Source organism: Dendropsophus ebraccatus, chromosome 7 (genome assembly GCF_027789765.1).
Source record: "Dendropsophus ebraccatus isolate aDenEbr1 chromosome 7, aDenEbr1.pat, whole genome shotgun sequence".
Taxonomy (NCBI): domain Eukaryota; kingdom Metazoa; phylum Chordata; class Amphibia; order Anura; family Hylidae; genus Dendropsophus; species Dendropsophus ebraccatus.
The window spans coordinates 99,410,552-99,432,068 of NC_091460.1; the positions used below are offsets into that span (position 1 = coordinate 99,410,552).

The 21,517-nt window shown below is 43.0% G+C and overlaps 1 protein-coding gene across 5 annotated transcripts in view; it reads right to left on the reverse strand.

Annotated features, from left to right (window-relative positions):
- MAST3 (microtubule associated serine/threonine kinase 3) overlaps positions 1 to 13,603 on the reverse strand; it is a 122,220-nt gene extending 108,617 nt beyond the window's left edge. For all 5 annotated transcript variants that reach the window (XM_069977958.1, XM_069977955.1, XM_069977957.1 and 2 more), the window contains exons 1-2: positions 13,523 to 13,603; positions 5,840 to 5,929 (exon numbers count right to left, since the gene is read on the reverse strand). In XM_069977958.1, coding sequence (XP_069834059.1) covers positions 5,840 to 5,929; positions 13,523 to 13,569 — 137 coding nt within the window. In that variant the 5' untranslated portion in view covers positions 13,570 to 13,603. The remainder of the gene's footprint in view (positions 1 to 5,839; positions 5,930 to 13,522) is intronic.
- Between the last annotated feature and the right edge of the window lie 7,914 nt (positions 13,604 to 21,517).

The window sequence follows — 21,517 nt, forward strand, 5'->3', positions numbered from 1 at the left end:
AAAACCTCACCACACTATCAGTAGGTTAGATTAGTCTAACTTGCTGATAGTTCCCCTTTAACCACATATAACACATTGCTTTCTGCCTGCACAGTGGTGAATGAGTTAATCTCTCGTCAGCATGGAGTTTCCCCTTCCAAGCTCTGCTACGGCTGCGATCACTCCGCAGTGACTATACCCCTTATTTCCCTGTTAGCTGGGAGCTGGATGGTGTTTCCCTGGAAACGCCATGGATTAGTTCCCATCCTCATTACATCTGCAGCCAGTGCTCTGTGGGAGAAAGGGACATCCCTCCCCTCCTATGTGACATTTCCTTCTATACTGGCAATCTGCCACTGTCATAGGATTCATGTATATTCTATGTGGCCTAGAGGTCACTGGGAAACACAGGAAACTGTCTGCACATTAGGCTCCAAATCAGTGAAATATGGACATTACTTATTCCTCTTTATATAATCACAGACATTAGTACAGAATATCATGTGTTTAAGTGTTTATAATGCATTACTATAACACACTGCTCATTTCATGGTACCAACCGTTCACATGTCTAGTGATTTTTAAGAATGACATCTAAGTCCGCTACCTTGATCTGAGAAAAAAATGTCTGTAATTGCATCCGTTTTTTAATCTGTGTCTGTTTTTTTTTCCTCACACATCACCCCAGTATGTATTCCAACATGTGTGCACGAGTGATGTTACACATGCACCAGGGATATTAGGGTGACACATACCTCCCAAATGGTCCTCTTTTGGAGGGACAGTCCCTACTTTTGACCCACATCTCTCTCTCCCTCTTTGCCCCTTAAATGTCCCTCTTTTTGACCAAGGAATTAGTTTTTCATTAATTAACTTTTATGTTACTCTAGAAAGTGTCGGGTTTCTTAATAGACCCAAACATGCACATTATTCTATCATGTGGTGCAAGTTGGATCCTAAAAATTGTTATATATTTAGATGAATGGTGTGATGTTATGGCCCCTTTCACACATCATTTTACACATGCAGTTCATATGGCCCTAATCATACACCTGTAGGTGTTACAGATCCATTTTGGGGCCATAATCTGTGCCATAAAAATTATTAAGCCACTGTACGTCCACTTCACCCACTTGACAGTGGGTCCTTGCAAATTTGTAATCGGGTCGGGTTGCGGGTCCACAATTACAGGCAAGGTTACTGATGTGTGAATAGGACCTAAGAATGCATTCACACATACAGAGCTGCTGCAGATTTGCAGTTATCAATGTAACTAAATGCATGCATCAATTTACAGCAGATCCTGTTGCAGTGTCCCAGAGAGGGGTGCACTGTCTTTTTCTAAACATGTATAGGAACAAATTGGCAGCACCTATATGCCTCTATTCACACTGCACGTTGCACGCTGTTTGTGGCTTAAGTACAGACAAAAATACAAAAAGTGCAACAGCAACTCACAGGTGCAAGATCTTACCGTATATATACTCCTCCCAATGTACACACGATCTTCCTATTGTGTACACTGGGAGGAGTATATGAGGTATAGGTCAGTACCATGGCTCTGTATTACACAACTCCCACCACTAGGTGTCACTGTTGTATTGCACGGCTGATAGTTAAAAGTACATAAGGGTTAACTGATGTCTATATTATTGGTTATGTATTTCCTGACACTGTTACCTCAGGATCTCTACCCTATCACAGAGGGTTATTCCTAGCTTATTGCCCAAACAGATCCCCTCCTGTTAGCCATATATATATATATATATATATATATATATATATATATATTGGGGTGTGACTAATGGGGCAGTTCCAGTTGTGGCCTAGTACTGCCAAGTGTCTCTACTGTTGCTTGCTAGCGTGTTCCTAAAGGGTCTCCTGTACAACTAGCTCTTCCACTAAGTGGACCTGTAAACCCTATGTGGTGGGCCGCCTGTGGCAGCTGCTAGATGGTACTGTGTGACTAGACTACTGTGGTGGTTGGTCGGTGGAGTATAGCTCAGCCAGCTGGTATGTTGTCTTGACGCCTGTGCTAACTCAGCACACCTGGAGGACACACACAGGAGGCACACCTGCTTCTTGAGGATAAATGTTGCTTTTAAGAAAATCTCTGTGTCTTCCATACGTGTCTGTCTACTACACTCCAGACCAGACTAGCCTGGACTCTTACTCTAACTTGGTCTCCCACCTCCCCAGGTCTCGTTTTTAGTGTTGTTTTTTTCTGTGATTGATTTAATAAACATATATTTTGATAAATTAATGTCTGATTTTATCATCTTTGATTAAGTGGGGTTCCCCATATGAGTTTTCGGTGTAGTCTAGCCTAGACTCTTGTCCCTGACAGGGGACCTGGCATAAGCAGGGACTGTCCTATCTTGTGTCTTCTCCTGTGCAGGAACCTAAGACTAAGACTGACTTATTCTTCCTCTCCTCATGTGACTACTTCCTACAGGGTGTGTAACAACCTCTGTGAATGGTGGAGAAGAGAGTGTGAGAAGAAAGGAGGATAGGGATAGGTGGAAGAAAAGAATAGCTCTCATTAGTAACTACATCTGTGCAATACTCAGACATATACAACACTGACATCTAGTGATGAACAATAAAATATCTTCTAAACACTCCAGCATAACTTAAGCTGACAAAAGAACTTTTTGGACAGGTGTATGAGACATGAGAAGAAAACAAAAAGAACCACCACACCTATAGTGTTTCACTCCGTGCCCACGTAATAGTTCAGCGGATGTCCTTTACTATAAATTCAGGACTTGTTTCTCACAGCCCTAGCTGAGCCACTGTCCTAACCTACCTACGCTCTACAACTACAGTCTATTTCAACTAACAAAAAGTCTACTTCAACGACTGCTAACTGTAAGTATATTATCTACCAGTATTTAACTGATGAATGTGACTTAGTGTACTGTAGAGAATCCTCATACTTAAAGTTACAAGAGAAAATAAATAGAAGATGCCTTAAAGGGGTAGTGCGGCGCTCAGCAATTATTCACAGAATAACACACATTACAAAGTTATACAACTGGGTAATGTATGTTATGTCTGTGAATGGCCCCCTTCCCGTGTCCCCCCACCCCCGCACGTGTCCCAGGAAGTGTGGTGCGCTATACACACCTGATCCGTGTCGACCGACCCCGTCCGCCATCTTCTTCAAAGACGTCATCTTCGGGAGGCCGGCCAACTCGCTCCTGCCAGCCCCCCTCTGCCGCGTCATAACTGTGCTCAGCCGCGATTGGCTGAGCACAGTTATGCTCAGCCAATCGGCGCTGAGCTGCTGATGACGCTGCAGAGGGGTCCGGCATGCGGGACGGCTGCAGCGAGTCGGCCGGCCTCCCGAAGATTGCATCGACAAAAGAAGGGGGTCGACACGCGTCAGGTGTGTATATCGCACCACACTTCCGGGTACACGTGCGGGAGTGGGGGGAGACGGGAAGGGGGCGATTTACAGACATAACATACATTAAAAAGTTGTATTACTTTGTAATGTGTGTTATTCTGTGAATAATTGTTGAGCGCCGCACTACCCCTTTAAGCCAAACCAGCCCAGAGACTGTCAGGTTTTGTTAGCACCAGTCCCAGGCTTGAACATCTGGGCGAAGCTAACCTATCAAGATTACCCAAAGAAGTCAAGCAGTTATCAGTAGGATACTTCAGCTTATGCTCTTTGTCCTACTGAGGATCAGTCCCTTGACTTTACAGACTGTCCTGACATTTAAGAAGGATCCCAGGCATAGGAAAGATTGAACCAGGTGACGGTTACCTCACATTTGAGTTTAGCAATGCATCTTGTGCTCTAATAGAAGAAATATGTAGCTATAGACAAGGGCTCTTGCACTGGGCCAGGGCTGGGTATATACTGCAGCAGGAACTCTCTGTGTTGCTTGCGCTCTCCACCATACACTAGATAAAAAGCCCTCCCATTGTAGTTGGTGAATTGTGTGTAAGATACCTGCACCTGTGATTGGTCAAACAGTAAACAGCAAAGAACTCTAGTTAACCCTTCATCCTTCAGCTGTACTTACAACAGATAGGGGAGAGTGCACGCCAAGCAGTAATGGTACAAAAAGGCACCCATCATCCCAGAGTGTGACAGCAGACAGACTTACCTTTAACCAGGTGGCATAAGACCTAAGGTGTTATTACACGGGCGGATAGGGGCCCGATAATAACTGTAAACAAGCACCGATCTGGTAGATCGGCGCTCGTTTACTGGGCCTATTTAACGGCCCGATTAGTGTTTAACAAGGGCTGCATGGACATTGTTACCAATGTCCTTGCAGCCCTTGCTTTAACTTTATACATTACCTATCCAGGCTTCAGGGCTCCTCTTGCGGTCTTCTTCTCCCCGGGTCCCGCGCACTCCAGCTTCAGAGCAGTCTGTCTCAGCTGACAGGCCGATCAGCCAATCACTGGGGGCGACGGTCCTGACCAGTAATTGGCTGAGTGGCCTGACAACTTAGACAGACTGCTCTGAAGCTGGAGCCCTCGGGACCAGGGGAGAAGAGGACCGCAAGAGGAGCCCTGTATACAGTTTTTAAAACTATGTTTGGCACATTAAAAAGGATGGATCTTTATACTGTGGTGTGCATCGGCATACCGGTATACCTACAAAGCTACACTAAGGGGGTAACTGGTGTAAAGTAGAGTTGTCTTAGTTGCCCCTACCAACCAATCGGATTCCACCTTTCATTTTTCAAAGAATCTGTTGTGGTGTCCCACCAGGGGTGTTTCTGCTTAGAACACCCCTTGCAAAAGCCTTGTACTGTAAGAAATAAAGTGGTAATGAATGTGCATACTTAAGTTTTACCACAAGAGGTAACTTTCTGTATATTCATTTATGTTTCACAGCTGTAGTAAGCTAAGGGTTATTGTTGTTTATGGTTCTGTATACCAATGAGAGTTGCTTTTCTCTTCTACCTATCTCTACTCCTTTTATTTCTCACACTCTCTTCTCCACCACTCACAGGAGCTATTACATACACCCTGTAGGAAGTTGTCACATGGGGAGAGGAAGTGTAGGTCAAACACTGAATAAACTTGAAGGAGATTTTAAAATGTTTGAGGTTATATTTTTAGATGTTAAGTGTTATCTTAGATAAAGTAACTATGGATTTTACACTGTTTAAAAAATATCTTGGGGAAGAAGATATTGGTTCTACACTGCTCAAAAAAAGTAAATAAAATTTTAAAAAAACACACTGAGATTAACCCATTTTCTATTATTACAATTTTACATAATTTTTGTTTAATATGTTAAACTTACAGAAAACCATCTAGAAGAGAACCTGTTAGAAGGTTTTTGCTTTTTCAAGCTGACAAGCAGCAAACGTTTTGTTTTGCCACACCAAACAGCGGAGAGCACATGGCCACTCACCGTAGTACTATCCCATTAAACAACAAAAAGCATCTGCTTTGGTTAATAAGGACTTAATAAGCACAGGAATGGAATCGTCAGCACATGGTGGAGATTTAGAGAGTGTGCTGGTGTGACCTAGGGGGCGTGCAGGATTCATGGGGCCACATACAGTTTTTTGCTATGAGGCCCCATGAATCCTAGCAACTCTCCAGCCACAGCCTGCTATGCATTCATTCTCTTTGGGGCGGTCCAATGTCCTATAGACAGGGTATAACAAGCGGAGATGGGAATACCCCTTTATTCCCATAAAGAAAAAGCTACTATAAATCTGTAGGTACAGTAGATATTTAGAAATACAATTGCATAATATAAAATGACAAATTATAAGATAGGATTGATGGTTTAATCCTTAGATTTAAAGCATTGAGAAAAGAAAACAGATAAACTTTACACAATTCAGAAGCTGAGGTTCAGCACCAAGCTTCTTACCTCCATGGGTGTAGGGTTTGCAGGGGACTGTTTGGGCTGCAGGGACTACAGGGACTGAGCAGAGTTGGACTTTGGTTGTTTGGAGACAGACTGTAAAGGAAGAGCAAGTTCAGAACTAGGGGGTCCCAAACAGTTTATAGCACACTATAGGAAATAGAAAGGGTTTCAAACTCACTTACCTGTATATGGTAACCAATAACACAAATGTAAATTCATTGTACTCCCATATAATGCAGTCTAATAAAACTTAAACTGGCGAGGCCTAGAGTGTCTGTGCATCAGGCTGGCACAACCTTTCTGTCCCTCCTCCCCACCCTCTTCATCATTAGGAATGCTCCAGGCAGATTTTCTTCTATTCCTCACTTGTGTGAGCACGGCACATGGGCTGGATCGTTAAGGCACATGTGCAGTTTTCACTGCAGAGGAATAGGAAAAATCCTGCCAGTGGCATTCCTAATGATGAAGAGGGTGGGGAGGAGGGACTGAGGGGTGGTGCAAAGTTAGGGCACAGATACTCTAGGCCACGGCAATTTGGCACAGGGCTGCAAGTTTAAAAGTTGTTTTTTTAGGACAATAACTGCATAACCTGACGAACAGACCCCGGTACAGATCTTGGATTAAAAGCAGCTATCTGAAGGTACAAGTGGTTTGGGGAGGACAGATTGTGGGTACAGAGTCGCTTTAAAGGCCTTTTATATGGGCCACTTATTGGCCAGGAGAATCATTGTCCATTCGCACTGCTTGTGATCTGGCATCTGGCTCTCCCATCCTCTAGTAACTTCAGGCTGCCATCTCCTCAAGAATGGATTGACATATAAAAGAGGCAGGGCCTGAAAATACAGCTAGTGGCCAGAGGAATAGGGAAGTCAGATGCCAGATCAAACAGCAGCACAGAAGGCAAGTATGCACTGCTTGTGATGTGGAAACTGACAGCACAGATACATACATATTCTATATGTACAGTATCTCCTATATACATATCTGTGCTGTCAGGTTCCATGGCTGCACGCACGTTAAATAGATTGTTTGTGCAGCCCAGCCGCCCCATTTGCAAACAGGCACTGTTCTCACTCTTCAGGGCTCAGTAAAAGAACATGTAAAGGAACTCTTAGATTTCATAGTTAAAGGGGTACTCTGGGCATTTTTTTCAAGCCCACTACAGATGCTGAATGGCTGAGCAGGCTTGAAATGTCACATTTTAAGCCCCGTCTCAGACCAGGAAGCGGCCAGGGACCAGGAGACTGAAGCAGCGTGATTACAGCCCCCAACGCTGGAACTGGAGAAGTAAGTGGACGTTGTTGCCTTTATCTACCCCCTCCCCAGCCATAGTGAAAAGAGGCTTCCCGCCCTGAGTACCCCTTTCATAAATAAAATACTTAGTACCACACAACAGACAGGCAGGGCTGGTTTTCTAAATTTTAAAAGTTCACGCAAAATTTATAGAAACCTCAAAGGGACACTAAGTACTAACATATTCTGAGCAAATTAGCCCAAACTATCACTTGCAATGAGGGATTGTAATTTATGACTCACAAATAAACACATATGATTAGAGACAAAAAGAGAAGATTGACTCACTCCCAAACACTTGTACTGACAAACATAAAAACATGAAAGCTAAAGAATACAGTTACCTTGCAGCAGGATTGTGAACAAGAAAACATGCTCTAAAACAAACCTTAACACCAGCTCAGGACAAAGATGATAACAGACAACAGGTAACAAAACTCCTGCTACTACTGCTACTGGTCAGGTCAGTTCCTGACATGGACAGCGCTGCGTCAGACTGGCAGCTGATACGTAAATATTCATTAGGAGGGCGGGCACTGAGAGTGGTAGTCCTGCCTCTAGTGCATCAAACTGCCTAATTTACATGGTAAACTTCTAGGCCCTCTAACATTCTAAAAAGGTACAAGGATGTCTCCCAAATAATGCCAACATAAAGTACAATATGTAACAAAAAAAAGCAGTTCCGCAGAAAAATAACTTTTGATAGATTACTGCCCCAGAACATAATAATTTGTGTATTCTTACCTTTCCACGCTCTCCCGCTGTTCTCCTACAGCATCATCCCAGCCTAGATGATCCCTCCTTCCGAGGTGGGAACCCAAAGATGCCATAGGAGAATACCACTGTTTATGATGTATCAAAAGTTAACTTTCAATGGAATAAATGCTTTAAATGCGGCAGTTGTAGTACACAAAGAAAGTTCCATCCAGCGTTGCATCTATTACACCAGCACACCAATCACACAGTAAATCCATTAATTATATCATGTGCCCAGTATGCCAGCGTTCCTGCAATCCAATTAGCCATAGCCCTCAGTGCAATGTACGACCGCCAGCACAGCCATACATTGTGTGAACAGAGGATTATCTACATCGGCTGTTCACCAAACCAAAAATAGACTTTTTTTTACGGCCGCAGTGAACAATGGTTGTAGTGCACTCACAAGTGTGAGCACTACGGCCGTTGTTGCCTTGACAGCTATGTTAAGTGCAACGCCAGAAAACTACAGCCATTGTTTTAAATAAAAACTACAACTGTAGTTTTCTGTATTTTTTACACTGCGTGAAGGTAGCCATAGGCTGGTTAATAGTAATAAAGTTTAAATGGGTGGCGTGCTGCATGGACGTTTCTCCGTTTACTATTGTTTTTTTCCCCATGTTTTCACACAATGTTGAAATTGAGTGGATGGCCGCCATTTAATGGCAAATATTTGCTGTTATTTTAAAACAACGGCTGTTGTATTGAAATAATGGCAGTTATTTACTATGGCGGCCATCCACTCAATTTCAACATTGTGTGAACAGATCCTTTCTGTGTTTTTAATCCACTTCTGGTTTTGGTTGCAATATGAGGATCACAATACTGACAAATATACGTAGTGTGAACCCAGCCTCAGAAAAACATGGCCACTTTCTTCCATAGACAGCACCACTCTTCTCCAGTGTGGGTGCAGGTTTTGAAACTGCACAGCAAACATAAGGTGAAGCTATAAAAAGGTTTAACTGATCTCTCTATTATGTGTATTCTATGCCACTGTCTCCTGATTTATGATTAATCAATCCCTGAGCTAGCTACCTCAGAGGTTATTGACCTATCCCCCTAAGGGTTATCCTGTCCCCCCTTGTCCAAATAAATCCCCCCTATATAAGTAGTGGGTTGGGGCTAGTTATCGGAGAGTGCAGAGTTTTAGTAGTGATTATTAATTATTATAGATCCAGTCAGTGTATGTGGAGAGATTCTTCCAGGCCACGGCATGGGGCCAGGACCCTGTTGAGGGACTATTCTTTATTCTATATGTCTGATGGCAACCTAGCCATGTCAATCTAGAGCACCTCAAGTCATTCCATGCCCACAGGATAGCTCAGGCAAATGGCATGTTCATTCCCCTGGATACAGGACTTTCTTCTAATGACCCTAGCTAAGTACCTCGTGTCTGAATAGGCCCCCTGGTCTGTAGCCTACAGATTTCACAAAACTACAACTACTACAAATCAAGGCTATTCTAAGTTATTCTCATCAAGGTCTGATCTGCTTCAAGTGTCCCTAGTATACAGAAACTGCTTTAACTCTTATCTAGATCTCTACCAGCGACCACACTGTGCCTGAATGTAGCAACTCTTAATTTCTCTAGTCTCCCAGCAAAGCCAGCTGTGTATTATTCAACGTACAAGCCTCTATTGTATTCTTGAGATTCCTAAACTGTGAAGGAACGGTTTATTGACCTAACGGGACCTTCTGCAATATATATATACTACTATATATACTACTCCTGGCCACCATGATATGTGCCTCGTTTGATACTACAACAACCAGCCCAGCCACAAAACACCTGGCCCCCCTGGGTCGTTGCATCTGGAAGAAAGCAGCCATGTGTTTCTAATGCCGGATAGGCCTTTTAAGAGCAGGATCCAGATGGATTCTGTTTTATGCAACACAGAAGTCAATTAGAACAGCATAGCACCCTGCTAAATCCTGTTTTAAAGGCACCTTTTATAAACAGTACCTATCAACAGGATGGAAAACATAATGCAAACAGAGGCTTGGTTTACCTGCTCTGTATTACATATCGATTTGCTGTAAGAAAGTACTAGAACCTGGCAACCACGACTTGGCTCAGATTGAAGGGCAGTTGAGTGGTTACATGTACACTTCCATAGCAATGTACTTGAGCAGCTCTTGTCATGTTAATAATTACATACAGACGGACTCGCATTAGCGGCTTTTCTGCCCTGTTTTGTCCAGACATCTTTCCTGTAGGGATACATAACACATCTGTGCTGGGATCACAATAGTCTTAGTTTATTGAGTTTATTGTGTGCACTGTGTTATAGGTTTGTCTATAGAAAAAAAAGTTACGTATTAATAAAAACCCAAATGGTTTTCTTGGAATTAAAAAATTTATGTTTGCCTCTACCAAAGAAAAAGAAAGCTAAATTGGGTCTTGTTTATCAAACCTCTCTAAGCGATATCCTGTTTCTGTTCATAGTAGCCAATCAGAGCTTAGCTTCTTTATCACTGAAACTGCCAAAGGGTGCGTTCACACGTACAGGATCTGCAGCAGATTTGATGGCGCAGATTTGAATCTGCAGCAGATCTGCAGCAGATTTGATGGCCCAGAATTGATTTGCTTTGAATCTGCAGCTTCAAATCTGCGCCATCAAATCTGCTGCAGATCCTGTCAGTGTGAACGCACCCTAGGGGTGTGTTCACACGTACAGGATCTGCAGCAGATTTGATGGTGCAGATTTGAAGCTGCAGCAGATCCGCAACAGATCTGCAGCAGATTTGATGGCTCAGAATTGATTTTCTTTGAACCTGCAGATTCAAATCTGCGCCATCAAATCTGCTGCAGATTCTGTACGTGTATACGCACCCTAAGGCTATGTTCACACAACGTGAACGACCGGCCGTTCCATGACCCTGGCCGGGTCACGGAACGGCCGGTCTCTGCACAGATCATCCCGGATGATCTTTATGGCCGTAGTGTTCTGATGCGAGCGCATCAGCGCGCGCCCGCATCAGAACTTCCCATAGGACACAATGAAGCAAGTGGCTGAAGCCGCTCACTATATTGTGTAAACTGACAGGGTTTCCAACGGCCGCAATTCACTGAATTGCGGCCACAGAAAACTGACATGTCAAATCTTTGCGGCGCCGCAAGGGATCCTGGCTGGAGAGTATACGATGTGTATATGCTCCGGCAGGGATCCCATAGAACAATAGGCTATGTTCCCCTCCGCACAAAGTACGGCCGATGGCAACAACGGCTGTACTTTTACGTAGTGTGAACATAGCCTAAAGGGGTATTCTTATCTCGTTAATATCTCTGCAAATACAATAATTTAGCAAACTTCCCCTGATAGGGTGAAGATGTTAATGATGCTGTGTATAAGACAATGTAAAATGTACAGAGATGTGTCTTTTATCATAGAGATCCATTAAAACTACTCATGGATCTCTCAAATACTAAACTACAAGGTCTGTATCACAGCAGCAATGATACATTTAGCTAAATGACCCCTTTAAATAATCCAGGTTCTCAAGCGACAAGCGGTGGAACTCCAGGCTTTCTGAAGACACAGTGTGTGAGATTTGTAAAGGTGGTGCTTGCTATTAGGCTGAGTTATAAATGGAGGGGTGTTTTCCGGCTGGAAGATTCTGTCTCCATGGTAACCCCATCAGCACCACTGCAGTACTGTGAGGTTTCTAAGAGGAGTTAGACAAGGATATCACTTAGGTCCTTCAATAGCAAAGTGGTCGCATTATCATATCCTCAAAAATAATGTTACCGCATCTGAGTGTAAAGCTGATCTTCTGCAAATGTCTGTACATGTACACAGGGCGGATGTGCGCCCACGTCACCGGTACACACTGATACTTGATTTCACTAAGGGAAAAAACTCTATATGGTTGGACAAATCATCTATTGGATAAAGGTGTTGTCTAGGCAGGGCCATTATATATATATATATATATGTATAAATATATATACACACTAGGGAAGTGGGTAGGTAAAAAAATAACTCACTCAAGCTTCCATTCCTGGCATAAACATATATATATATATATATATATATATATATATATATATATATCTTACTTTCTTATATATTATACTGCCCTCGCTAGACAATCCCTTTAATGCAAGAGATTTTCAAGCTATCTCATAGTAAGATTCTCTGTGTTGCCCAAGACTACCAACTTTACAAACATCAACATTAGAGATAAGCAAACCTCGAGCAAAGTTCTAGTTCATCTGACCCCTAGCACAATGTGGCTGAAAAAGTTGGATGCAGCTAAGACTGTCTAGAAAACATGGATACAGCGATAGGCCATAACCATGTTTCCAAGACTCCCTAGGGCTGCATCCAAGTTCTTCAGCTATCGATAATCAAATGCCGCACACTTGGGTTTGGATGTAACCTTGCTCAAGAATTGATCATCTCTAATCAACATACATTGCGAATGGACAATGACATGCTAAGACATTAAAGATGGTTAAAGACGTCATGGTGCATTGGTGACATGTCAATTGTTTGGAGGAATGGCAGAGTGCGTGTGAGATATCCTATTGAATCAATGGGATAGGCGGAACTTCAAACAGAGTCCAAGGCGTGAACTCCACTTGAAAATCCGTGCTGATTCCGTAGTGTGGACATACCCTAATGTATAAGTTAATGGACTAATCGATTGGCAATTCGTCAGAGTTGAAAAAGTTAATGGCAAATCAGTTGGAAACTGATGTTATTTTAGGTTTATATTAGTTTCAATGGAAAATGACAACAATCGGGCTATGGTTGTCAATGACGTAACCATTGCGGTTGAACATGATTTCCACTGACTTGGTGCAACTGTTTCAACAACAAATTGCAGCTCTGCTGAGATGCTGAGGACACTTTGTGCAGCTCAATGTATTCCTATTGGATGGGGTGTCTTGTGCCACATACTATAATATGAATAGTTAACTACTAGACCTTGTAAGTACCCAACTTTCATCATGCTACCCAACCTGATAGTCTACTAGTCTATTGCAGAATATTTAGAAGCTTATTAGAAAGTTAAAGGTTCTATTATTCTATCCACTAACAATAACCAACTGTATACAGGTAAACATATGACTTCCTTACATACAATACACTACAGCCTACAGTAGCCCACCATCAGTCATTGGTGGTTCATTTTGTACATCAGTATTTATTCCTACAATGCATACAGTAATCCCAAGTGTTTCCAACCCATTCACATATTGCAGGGGACAACATTTACTTTTAATGTAGCAAATACTGCGTCATACATGTCAGTGCAACCTTCCTTCACGTATGCAGTGTATCAATTAACCATATAACTGCATTGCACTGATAGCCAGAGACAATCTACTGATAGACAGTATCATTAAACCTTATAGGATATCCTCATGTTGTTTACATGCAGTCACTGTCATTTATTGGACAACATGGTTATTTCCCACAGATCTGTATACCATCAGGGTTATATAGTAAAATCTCTATACATGTATAATAAATCTACAGTCATGCATGCACTCATATCACCGGTCGCTAAAAAGCTACAGAAGGCTTCGACAGCTGTTTCAGCCATTTCCCAAAATACCATGAACCTCTCTGAATGTCTCCATTATAAACCCCTAGGAAATGACAGACATATGCATATACTCACTCCAACGTCAATGATGGGATTTTCAGTTTGTCTCTCCTGGATTTCATGGCTGCTTGCAGATGAATCCTGCTGTAGTGTGTAGCTGACTCTCCCTGTCTGATCTTATGTTATCAGCACAGCCAGAGATAATAAGTGTACTAGGCACAGCTGGCCATTGGGGAGGGAGGGAGAAGTGGGAGAGAGAGGGAGGGAGCATGTGTGTAAAGACTGAGTAATGCAAATTTACAGAGTGCTCTCTGTATATGGGTCATCCCATGAATAGCTCTCCTAGCTGGAATGAGATGACCCCCTTGTGTGGATGTTTCATGAGGAACAAACAAATTGCTGGCAAGTAAACAGACATTTTCAGATTAGTTAATTATGGTTATATAATGAATTACGAGCTCTTGGCAGAATATTCCGTTTTCTAAATGCCAATCGGTGCCCCATAAAGCCAGTTCCCACTATAGATCAGAGATGTCATTGCTTGCTGCGTGACGGTAAGTTTAATAGTTCATGCAGTATATAACGCTGTACACATCATTTCTCATCTACATTATGTGACATGAGCTTCAAAGCATTCGCTTTCCTGGTACGTTCCCCCCTATCCTTGTGATGTCTGTTTTACTTCTGATTAGTTTTAGGGGTTGACCACTGTATATCACAATTTACCAACTTCATGCCATATAGGTTTTTACAATTGCCCCTGCTGTGCCTCCTGGTGACTTTATAGGAAGCTGTGCAGTGACAGCGATCCTGTCCATGGATTACCGGAGGACCATGTGATAGCATTCCATCCTCAGTGTCCTCCATAGGCAAATACTGGCTCAGTGGAGGAGTGGAGGATGCAAGGAAGGAACATGGTCATGTGCTCCTGCGTGCTCGTGTGGTAACTCAAGGAGTGTCAGATGTTGTTAGCAGGTGTAGCGGTACTGCTGCGGCAATTGTCAAAATGCTCCCTGGGTCCCAACACACGCCCAGTAGAAGTCCCTGCTGTTCCCTGAGGTCTATAGGTGCACTTGCGTAAACACCGAGTCCAGGTTACTTAACCAGTTAACAACTTTTACTGGCAAACTTATTAAAGGAACAGTAGAGGATAACTTTTGGAACAAGTTTAGACAAAGCTGTTTTGCGCCTCAGTATGATTGCCAATCCCTTGTAACACTGAAGATAGGTGTCGAATTGTGCTGTACACTGTCACTATGACTCTAATGCTCTACTATACATAACCCATACTCTCTTTTGCCAGAAAAGATTACAGAGTACCATATCCAAGAGTACGGGCCCCAGGCTAGGACATCCAGGTGGAGCTAATCCCTCAAGATTGCCCAAGGAGATTGAGCAGTGGAGTACTTTAGTTTAAGTTGCAGCTTAATCAACACACCACAAGGGATAGTCCTTTAAAGCTGTAGGACTTCCTGATGAGAACCTGTAGAATATGGTCACCACAGGTTGTGGACCCCCTTAAAGGTAGTTTCCCTACTTAGGGTTAAGCAGGCCATAATACTCGATATAGGGCGTTCAGCCGAAACGTACGTCGGGGCACATTGCACTGGGCTTCTGTGTATTGACATTCATGAGGTATTGAACATTGTATACTAATACGTGTGTCTTTTTGATGTTACCAGTTTTTTGTTTCTGATTTATATGAATGGGAGGCTGTATGACGTTTGCCCCCAGGATGTAACTTCCTTTACCTGTAATATACTATATTATTGCTGTTTACCAGATAGTCGCCCATGTGCTCTGCCAATCCAGTTCTGATTTTTTCTTCTACCACTATGTTGTATTTTAATGAAAGACTAATAAAAAGTGATTTTATATAGATTTACTTGGGTTTTCAGCTGTATAAATTTGTAGGTGTTGTTCATAATACTTGCTAGTAGCTTGTGAAGAAATCAGTCTTAGGGCCCTATTCCATGGAACGATTATCGTTCGAATTATCGTTACATCGTTCGGATCTAAATGATAATCGTTCGGTTGAAAAGCAGTTAACGATTAAACGATGAACGAGAAATCGTTGATCGTTTAATAAGACCTGGACCTATTATTATCGTTGCTCGTTCGCCAATCGTTCACACTGAATAAGACAGTCGTTCGCAGTAGCAACGAACGAAATAGCGACAACAAGACGACCACAAGAACGATCATAAGTAACGATTATTGTTCCATGTAAATGGGTGAATGATTTTAGGCCGTTCGCAATAGCGGTCGTTTGAAATTGTTTATCGTTAACGATTATGCGAACGATAATCGTCCCGTGGAATAGGGCCCTAAGGAGGTCTGGGCATCTGGCCATGAGGGCCAGGCACTGAGGAACTCACTCAGTAGACTTATCAGGAACACACTAATATAATCGGTAACTGTGTGGTGTGCCATGAGAAAATACGTTGTTTCGCTAGTTAAACCAGTTGTCCAATGTGACACAGGAGCCAACATTCGTAACAACACATAAATATCCACTTACATATAATCGAGTTTTTGGGTGAAGTCAATGTACCGCTTGTTGATGAGTGAGTGAAGGGGGAAACAGTAGTAAGCGTGCCCAGAAGCAAAAAATATTACCTGTAACATCAAATATCTAAACAGCGTCAGTATGCCTTAACAACCATTTAAGAAAAATGTGCTTAACTGGGAAGCTATAAATTTTAAAAAAAGTATAGGAATGTAATAAATAGAGGAAAAAAAAGAAACAGAATTAGTACCTGTTTTGCAAATTCGATCTTAAACGTATGGTTGGAAATTCAAACCATTGTCGCAATAAATGTATGATATAAAATAAGAGTTTTCTAAACTACTACATAACGTATGAATAAACGCGAAGTAAAGCATTCGGTCGAGTTTATTTTTTAAATTTGGCGATGAAAAGTAAAATGTATTGAAGGATTAGAAATTGAAATGCATGGATTTGCAGTTATTAAATGTAGTCAAACATCGGTTTATTACATAAATATATAACGTACAAATAAACTAGAAAAAAGCCAGCATTCAGCCACATGCGTTTATTTTGAAAATTTGGCGGCAAAATGTAAAATGGCAGCTGTTGCACCAGGCAACAGCGAGACTTGTACGAAATTATATACGTCACAGTATAGAAATATTGGCAACTGAAACACGTGTAATTGCAGGTATTAAATATCCAAAGTCTGTTTATTCAAAGGATATATTGTGTACAAATAAAAGCGAAGAAAAGTTCACATTCACTCAAGGGTGTTCAATTTGAAAATTTGGGTGCCAACTGGAAATGGTGACTTTTGTGCCAGGCAATAGCGAGATTTTTACGATTTTATATACTGTACAGTATTGAATAATTTGCAACTGAACTGAAATACACGGATTTGCAGCTATTAAAGGGGTACTCCAGCGGGGGGGGGGGAGCTATTTTTGGATCTGGCCGGGGAGGAGGTGGCTGAGAGAAAAGACGTCCACTCACCTCCCCGGATCCAGCGGCAGGTCCCGTATCGCGACATCTTTTCTCTCAGCCACCTCCTCCCCGGCCAGATCCAAAAAAAGCCCCGCCGCTGGATTACCCCTTTAAATTGTGCCAAAACTTGGTTTATGACATGGATACCCTATGTATGAAGAAATGCAAAGGAAAAGCTGCATTCGAGAAATTGTGTTTATTTTGAAAATTTGGGCATCAAACAGCAAAATGGCGGTTATTGCGCCAGGCAACAGCGAGATTTATGCAACTTTATATAGTTCACTGTATAGAAAGATTGACAACTGAAATTTGTGGAATTTCAGGTATTAAATGTCAAAAGTCTGTTTATTCAACGGATATGTATTGCGGACAAATAAACGCAAAGAAAAGGCAACATGCTTTTTCACTAAAAATTTAAATGATGTATTTAAAAAATTGATACGTTGCATAGGAAGAACAGGCCTATAAATACTTTATTACAACTATTTCCAAGAACGTTACGCTAATTGGAGGAGGAGATGCAAGCTACGTGATACTTATGAAATGAACACAAACATTAAAAAAAGTAAATCGCTCCACCTACTAGAAAGATGATCTGTTGCAGATCGCTATGTGCAATAGCTCTCGAATGAATGATCAGTGAGGAAGGGACAAGCGCAAGAACGACCATAAGTAACGATCTTCGTTCCGTGTAATAGGTGAATGATTTAAGATCGTTCGTCTAGCGGTCATTTGAGATCCTTTATTCTTAATCGTCGAAAAACTGCTGTGAGTAATGGTGCCCTAACTGACTCTCTAAACTGAATACTTCCCCCTTTATAAGGGCTAATACCCTATTGGTGGGTGAAAGCTGAGGCACCTCGATGACCCATTAGTGGGAACTTTCTAGAATAAGCCCAGGATAGGCTGAGGGAATGGGACATGGCTGGGACATACTCTGCACAAACAAAGTAACTAGAGATGAGCGAACCGGGTTCGGGTTCGAGTCGATCCGAACCTGAACGTTCGGTATTTGATTAGCCGGGGCTGCTAAACTTGGATAAAACTCTAAGGTTGTCTGGAAAACATGGATACAGCCAAAAACTATATCCATGATTTCCACATAGCCTTAGGGCTTTATCCAACTTCAGCAGCCACCGCTAACCAAATGCCGAAAGTTCGGGTTTGGATCAACTCGAGCTACCACACTCTTAGTGATAATGAAATACCTTTAGCTCTTTAGGAGAAGTCTGGCTATAATTAAAAAAATGTGGTGCAGGCAGGGGCTGGGGGTAACATAATCAAGAATATATACTTAGACATCCCCGTGCCCCCGCAGCACTGCATTACCGGCTCTCTGACAGCCACCAGAACTCATAACGTGATGTCATGCCATGCCATATCACGCCATGCTCAGCCAGTGAGTGACTGCAGCAGTGTCCCATGCCAGCCACTAAATGGCTAAGAGGGCAATCCATCAGCCGGGTCATGTTGTTGTAGCAGCAGGAGCTAAACACTGGCGAGGATCTGGGATCAGTGATGTGGCCTTGTGGGGGCACGGGGACGGGTAAGTATATATATTTATTATGTTCCTCCCAACCCCTGCCTGCACCACATTTTTTATTTTTGCTGGACTTTCACATGGGTACTTTGGAAACTTTGGTTGTATGGATCTGTACTGCAGCAGTCTTTGAGGTACAGTATGGTGGCACATAGGGGTTATCCAGGATTACAACAAATTGGGGCTTCCTGGCCAACCTGAGCCTGATTTATGCCTGCTAGTTAGTGTAAATCATGGTGAAAACCTATACCAGCTTCAGGGCTGGTATACAGTAGGTTGCTGAGACTGCTGCATGGGGATGGCGTACAGGTAGATCACAACCCCCCCCCCCCCCCCTCCCTCCTCTGTGTGCCTTAATACTGGGTCCAATTCAGGTAAGTGACACACCATAAGACCAAGAATAAAGAGCAAACATATTATTGCTAGAGATGAGCAAATCTCCAGCACTCTCGGGTCTGTCCATACTCCATCATGCGCCACTGACTACCAGTGGCTGAAGACGTAGGATGCCACCCTAGGGAGTCCTGTGGCCTATGTTTGTATCCATGTTTCCCAGACAGTCTTAGAACACTAGCCACCAGTAATCTAATGCCGCATGCTTGGGTTTAGACAGACCTGAGCATGCTCGAGATTTGCTCATCTCTTATTTTTACTAATTAGCTGCTTTAGAAAAATTCTTACCATACGTGCTAAGAAGATACATTTACATATATTACACATACGTCTAAGTTTCATATCATGTTCATACAGGGCATCCTTAATGTAAAGAGCAGGGAAGAGCAGCAGGGAAGAGGGGTCTGTCTGAAATGATGTCAGCTGGAGCGTAATATGATTTATTTTTTAAATAACAAACAGAATCGGAGCCCACATCATCAAACTGCTCATTTTGGCTGGGAACAGAGCAGCAGATGGACAATGAACACATATGTGGAGTAGGAGGAAACGCTTATAAATATCATTCAAATAGACAATACATTTGCAAATGGGCTGTCAGTAGGTTTTCAGTAGAAGGCAGATCACATAGGACACAAAGGGGGAGATGGAACCAAAGTTGTGCAAGGGAAAAGTGGAGCTGTGGCCAATGGCAACCAGACTGATTACACCTTTTATTTTTAATAAGCCCCTTAGAAAGGTTTCCATAAGTAACTACTCCATTCCTATTTTGCACAGCGTTTAATAATTTTCCATGCAGTAATACATTTCATAAGTTTTTAGACACCATGGGAGGTTAGCGAACCTCGAACATGCTCATATTCATCCAAACCTGAACTCTCTCTTCATTTGATTATCAGTGGCTGAAGAAGTTGGATGCAGCCTTAGGGAGTCCTGGAAAACATGGATACAGCCTATGGCCTATGTCTGTATCCATATTTTCCAGGCAGCTTTGGGGCTGCATCCAACTTCTTCAGCCACGGGCATTCAGAAGAACCCAAGCATGCTCAAGGTTTGCTCAGCTAAAGATGCCCTTTTTTTAAAAAAAAAAACACAATTAGGCTTGCACAAAAATTTGTGACTTGTTTTTATGCCTGAAAACTGATATACAAGTCTTGATAAACTCCCCCCCCATGTGTAATAGATGCCAAAAAGTCAACTCTCCAAGAACATAGGAGAAATGCTGATCATGGAAGTGGTTCACACTATAGATGGGTTAAAATAATCTCCTTATATTCTGATTAGGGATGGTCCGAACCTGGTTCGGTTCAGGTTCGTACAAACCCGAACTCTCGGCAATGATTCCCGCTGTCTGCCCGCTCCGTGGAGAGGGTGGATACAGCGGGAGGACCGCCTGGAAAACTGGGATACAACCATAGCCATAGGCTGTATCCCAGTTTTCTAGACGGTCCTCCCGCTGTATCCACCCGCTGCACGGAGCGGGCAGACAGCAGGAATCTGATGCCGAGAGCTCAGGTTCATACGAAACCGAACCTCGGCAGGTTCGGACCATCCCTAATTCTGATGATTATTAACTGATGGTTAGGTAGGCCACTGTTAAGGTCCTATTACACTGAACTTTATAGGCCGATTACTGACCGATTACTGACCGTTTAGTGCGATAACTGTTTGGTGTAATAGCAACTCCTGTTGCCATCGGCAAGGATTGTACAGGTGGCACTTACTGTTGCTCCCCACTCGCTGTGTGTACGTGTAATAACACATTCAGCCAGCAAGAAACGAGGGAGAAGCAAGCATTGAACTGAAAGGCAGACGCTTGCTTCCCCAAGATTATTGGGCCTTTCTTATGGCTGTAACTCCATGCCTCACTTCTACTATGCCTTGCAGTCTACTGGTAGGGTACTTTTGCACTGATCCAGGGGCGGACACAGACTGCAGGGGGCCCCTGTGCAAAATGAGTTTGGGCCCTTATAACCTATTCCTATGTCCACCTTTCTGCCTTAATGGCACACACATATGAACGCCCAGGTATCCGATACATGTGTCCTGGTTTCTCAGGAGGGATATACAGCATAAATGTCAGGGTGCACTAATGGACTGTACTGTAGTCTGTGCAGGCCCCAGTGTGGGACTGGGGTACCTGTGGCCAACCAATAGTACTGATCATGGGGGTCACCCAAATAAAGAACCCCTAAGAAACGACATGCAGACCTTGTCCTATCTTGGACTGATGTATCTGTGATCACAACTCCTGTTGCCATCGGCAACAACGGCGGTACATTGTGCGGAGGGGAACATAGCCTATTGTTCTATGGGATCCCGGCCAGAGCGTATACACATCGTATACGCTCCGGCCGGGATCCCGTATGACGCCGCAAAGAACTGACAGAATTGCGGCTGTAGGAATCCATTTCAGTGCACACAATGAAGTGAACAGCTCTGGCCGCTTGCTTCATCGTGTCCTATGGGGAGTTCTGATGCAGGTGCGCGCTGATGCGCCCGCATCAGAACACTGCGGCCATAAAGATCATCCGGCCGATACTGCAGTATCTGTGCAGATACTGGCCGTTCTGTGACCCGGCCGGGGTCACAGAACGGCCGGTCTCTTACAGAGTTTGAACATAGCCTTATAATGTAAGTCAAAACCTTAGTGGAAAAC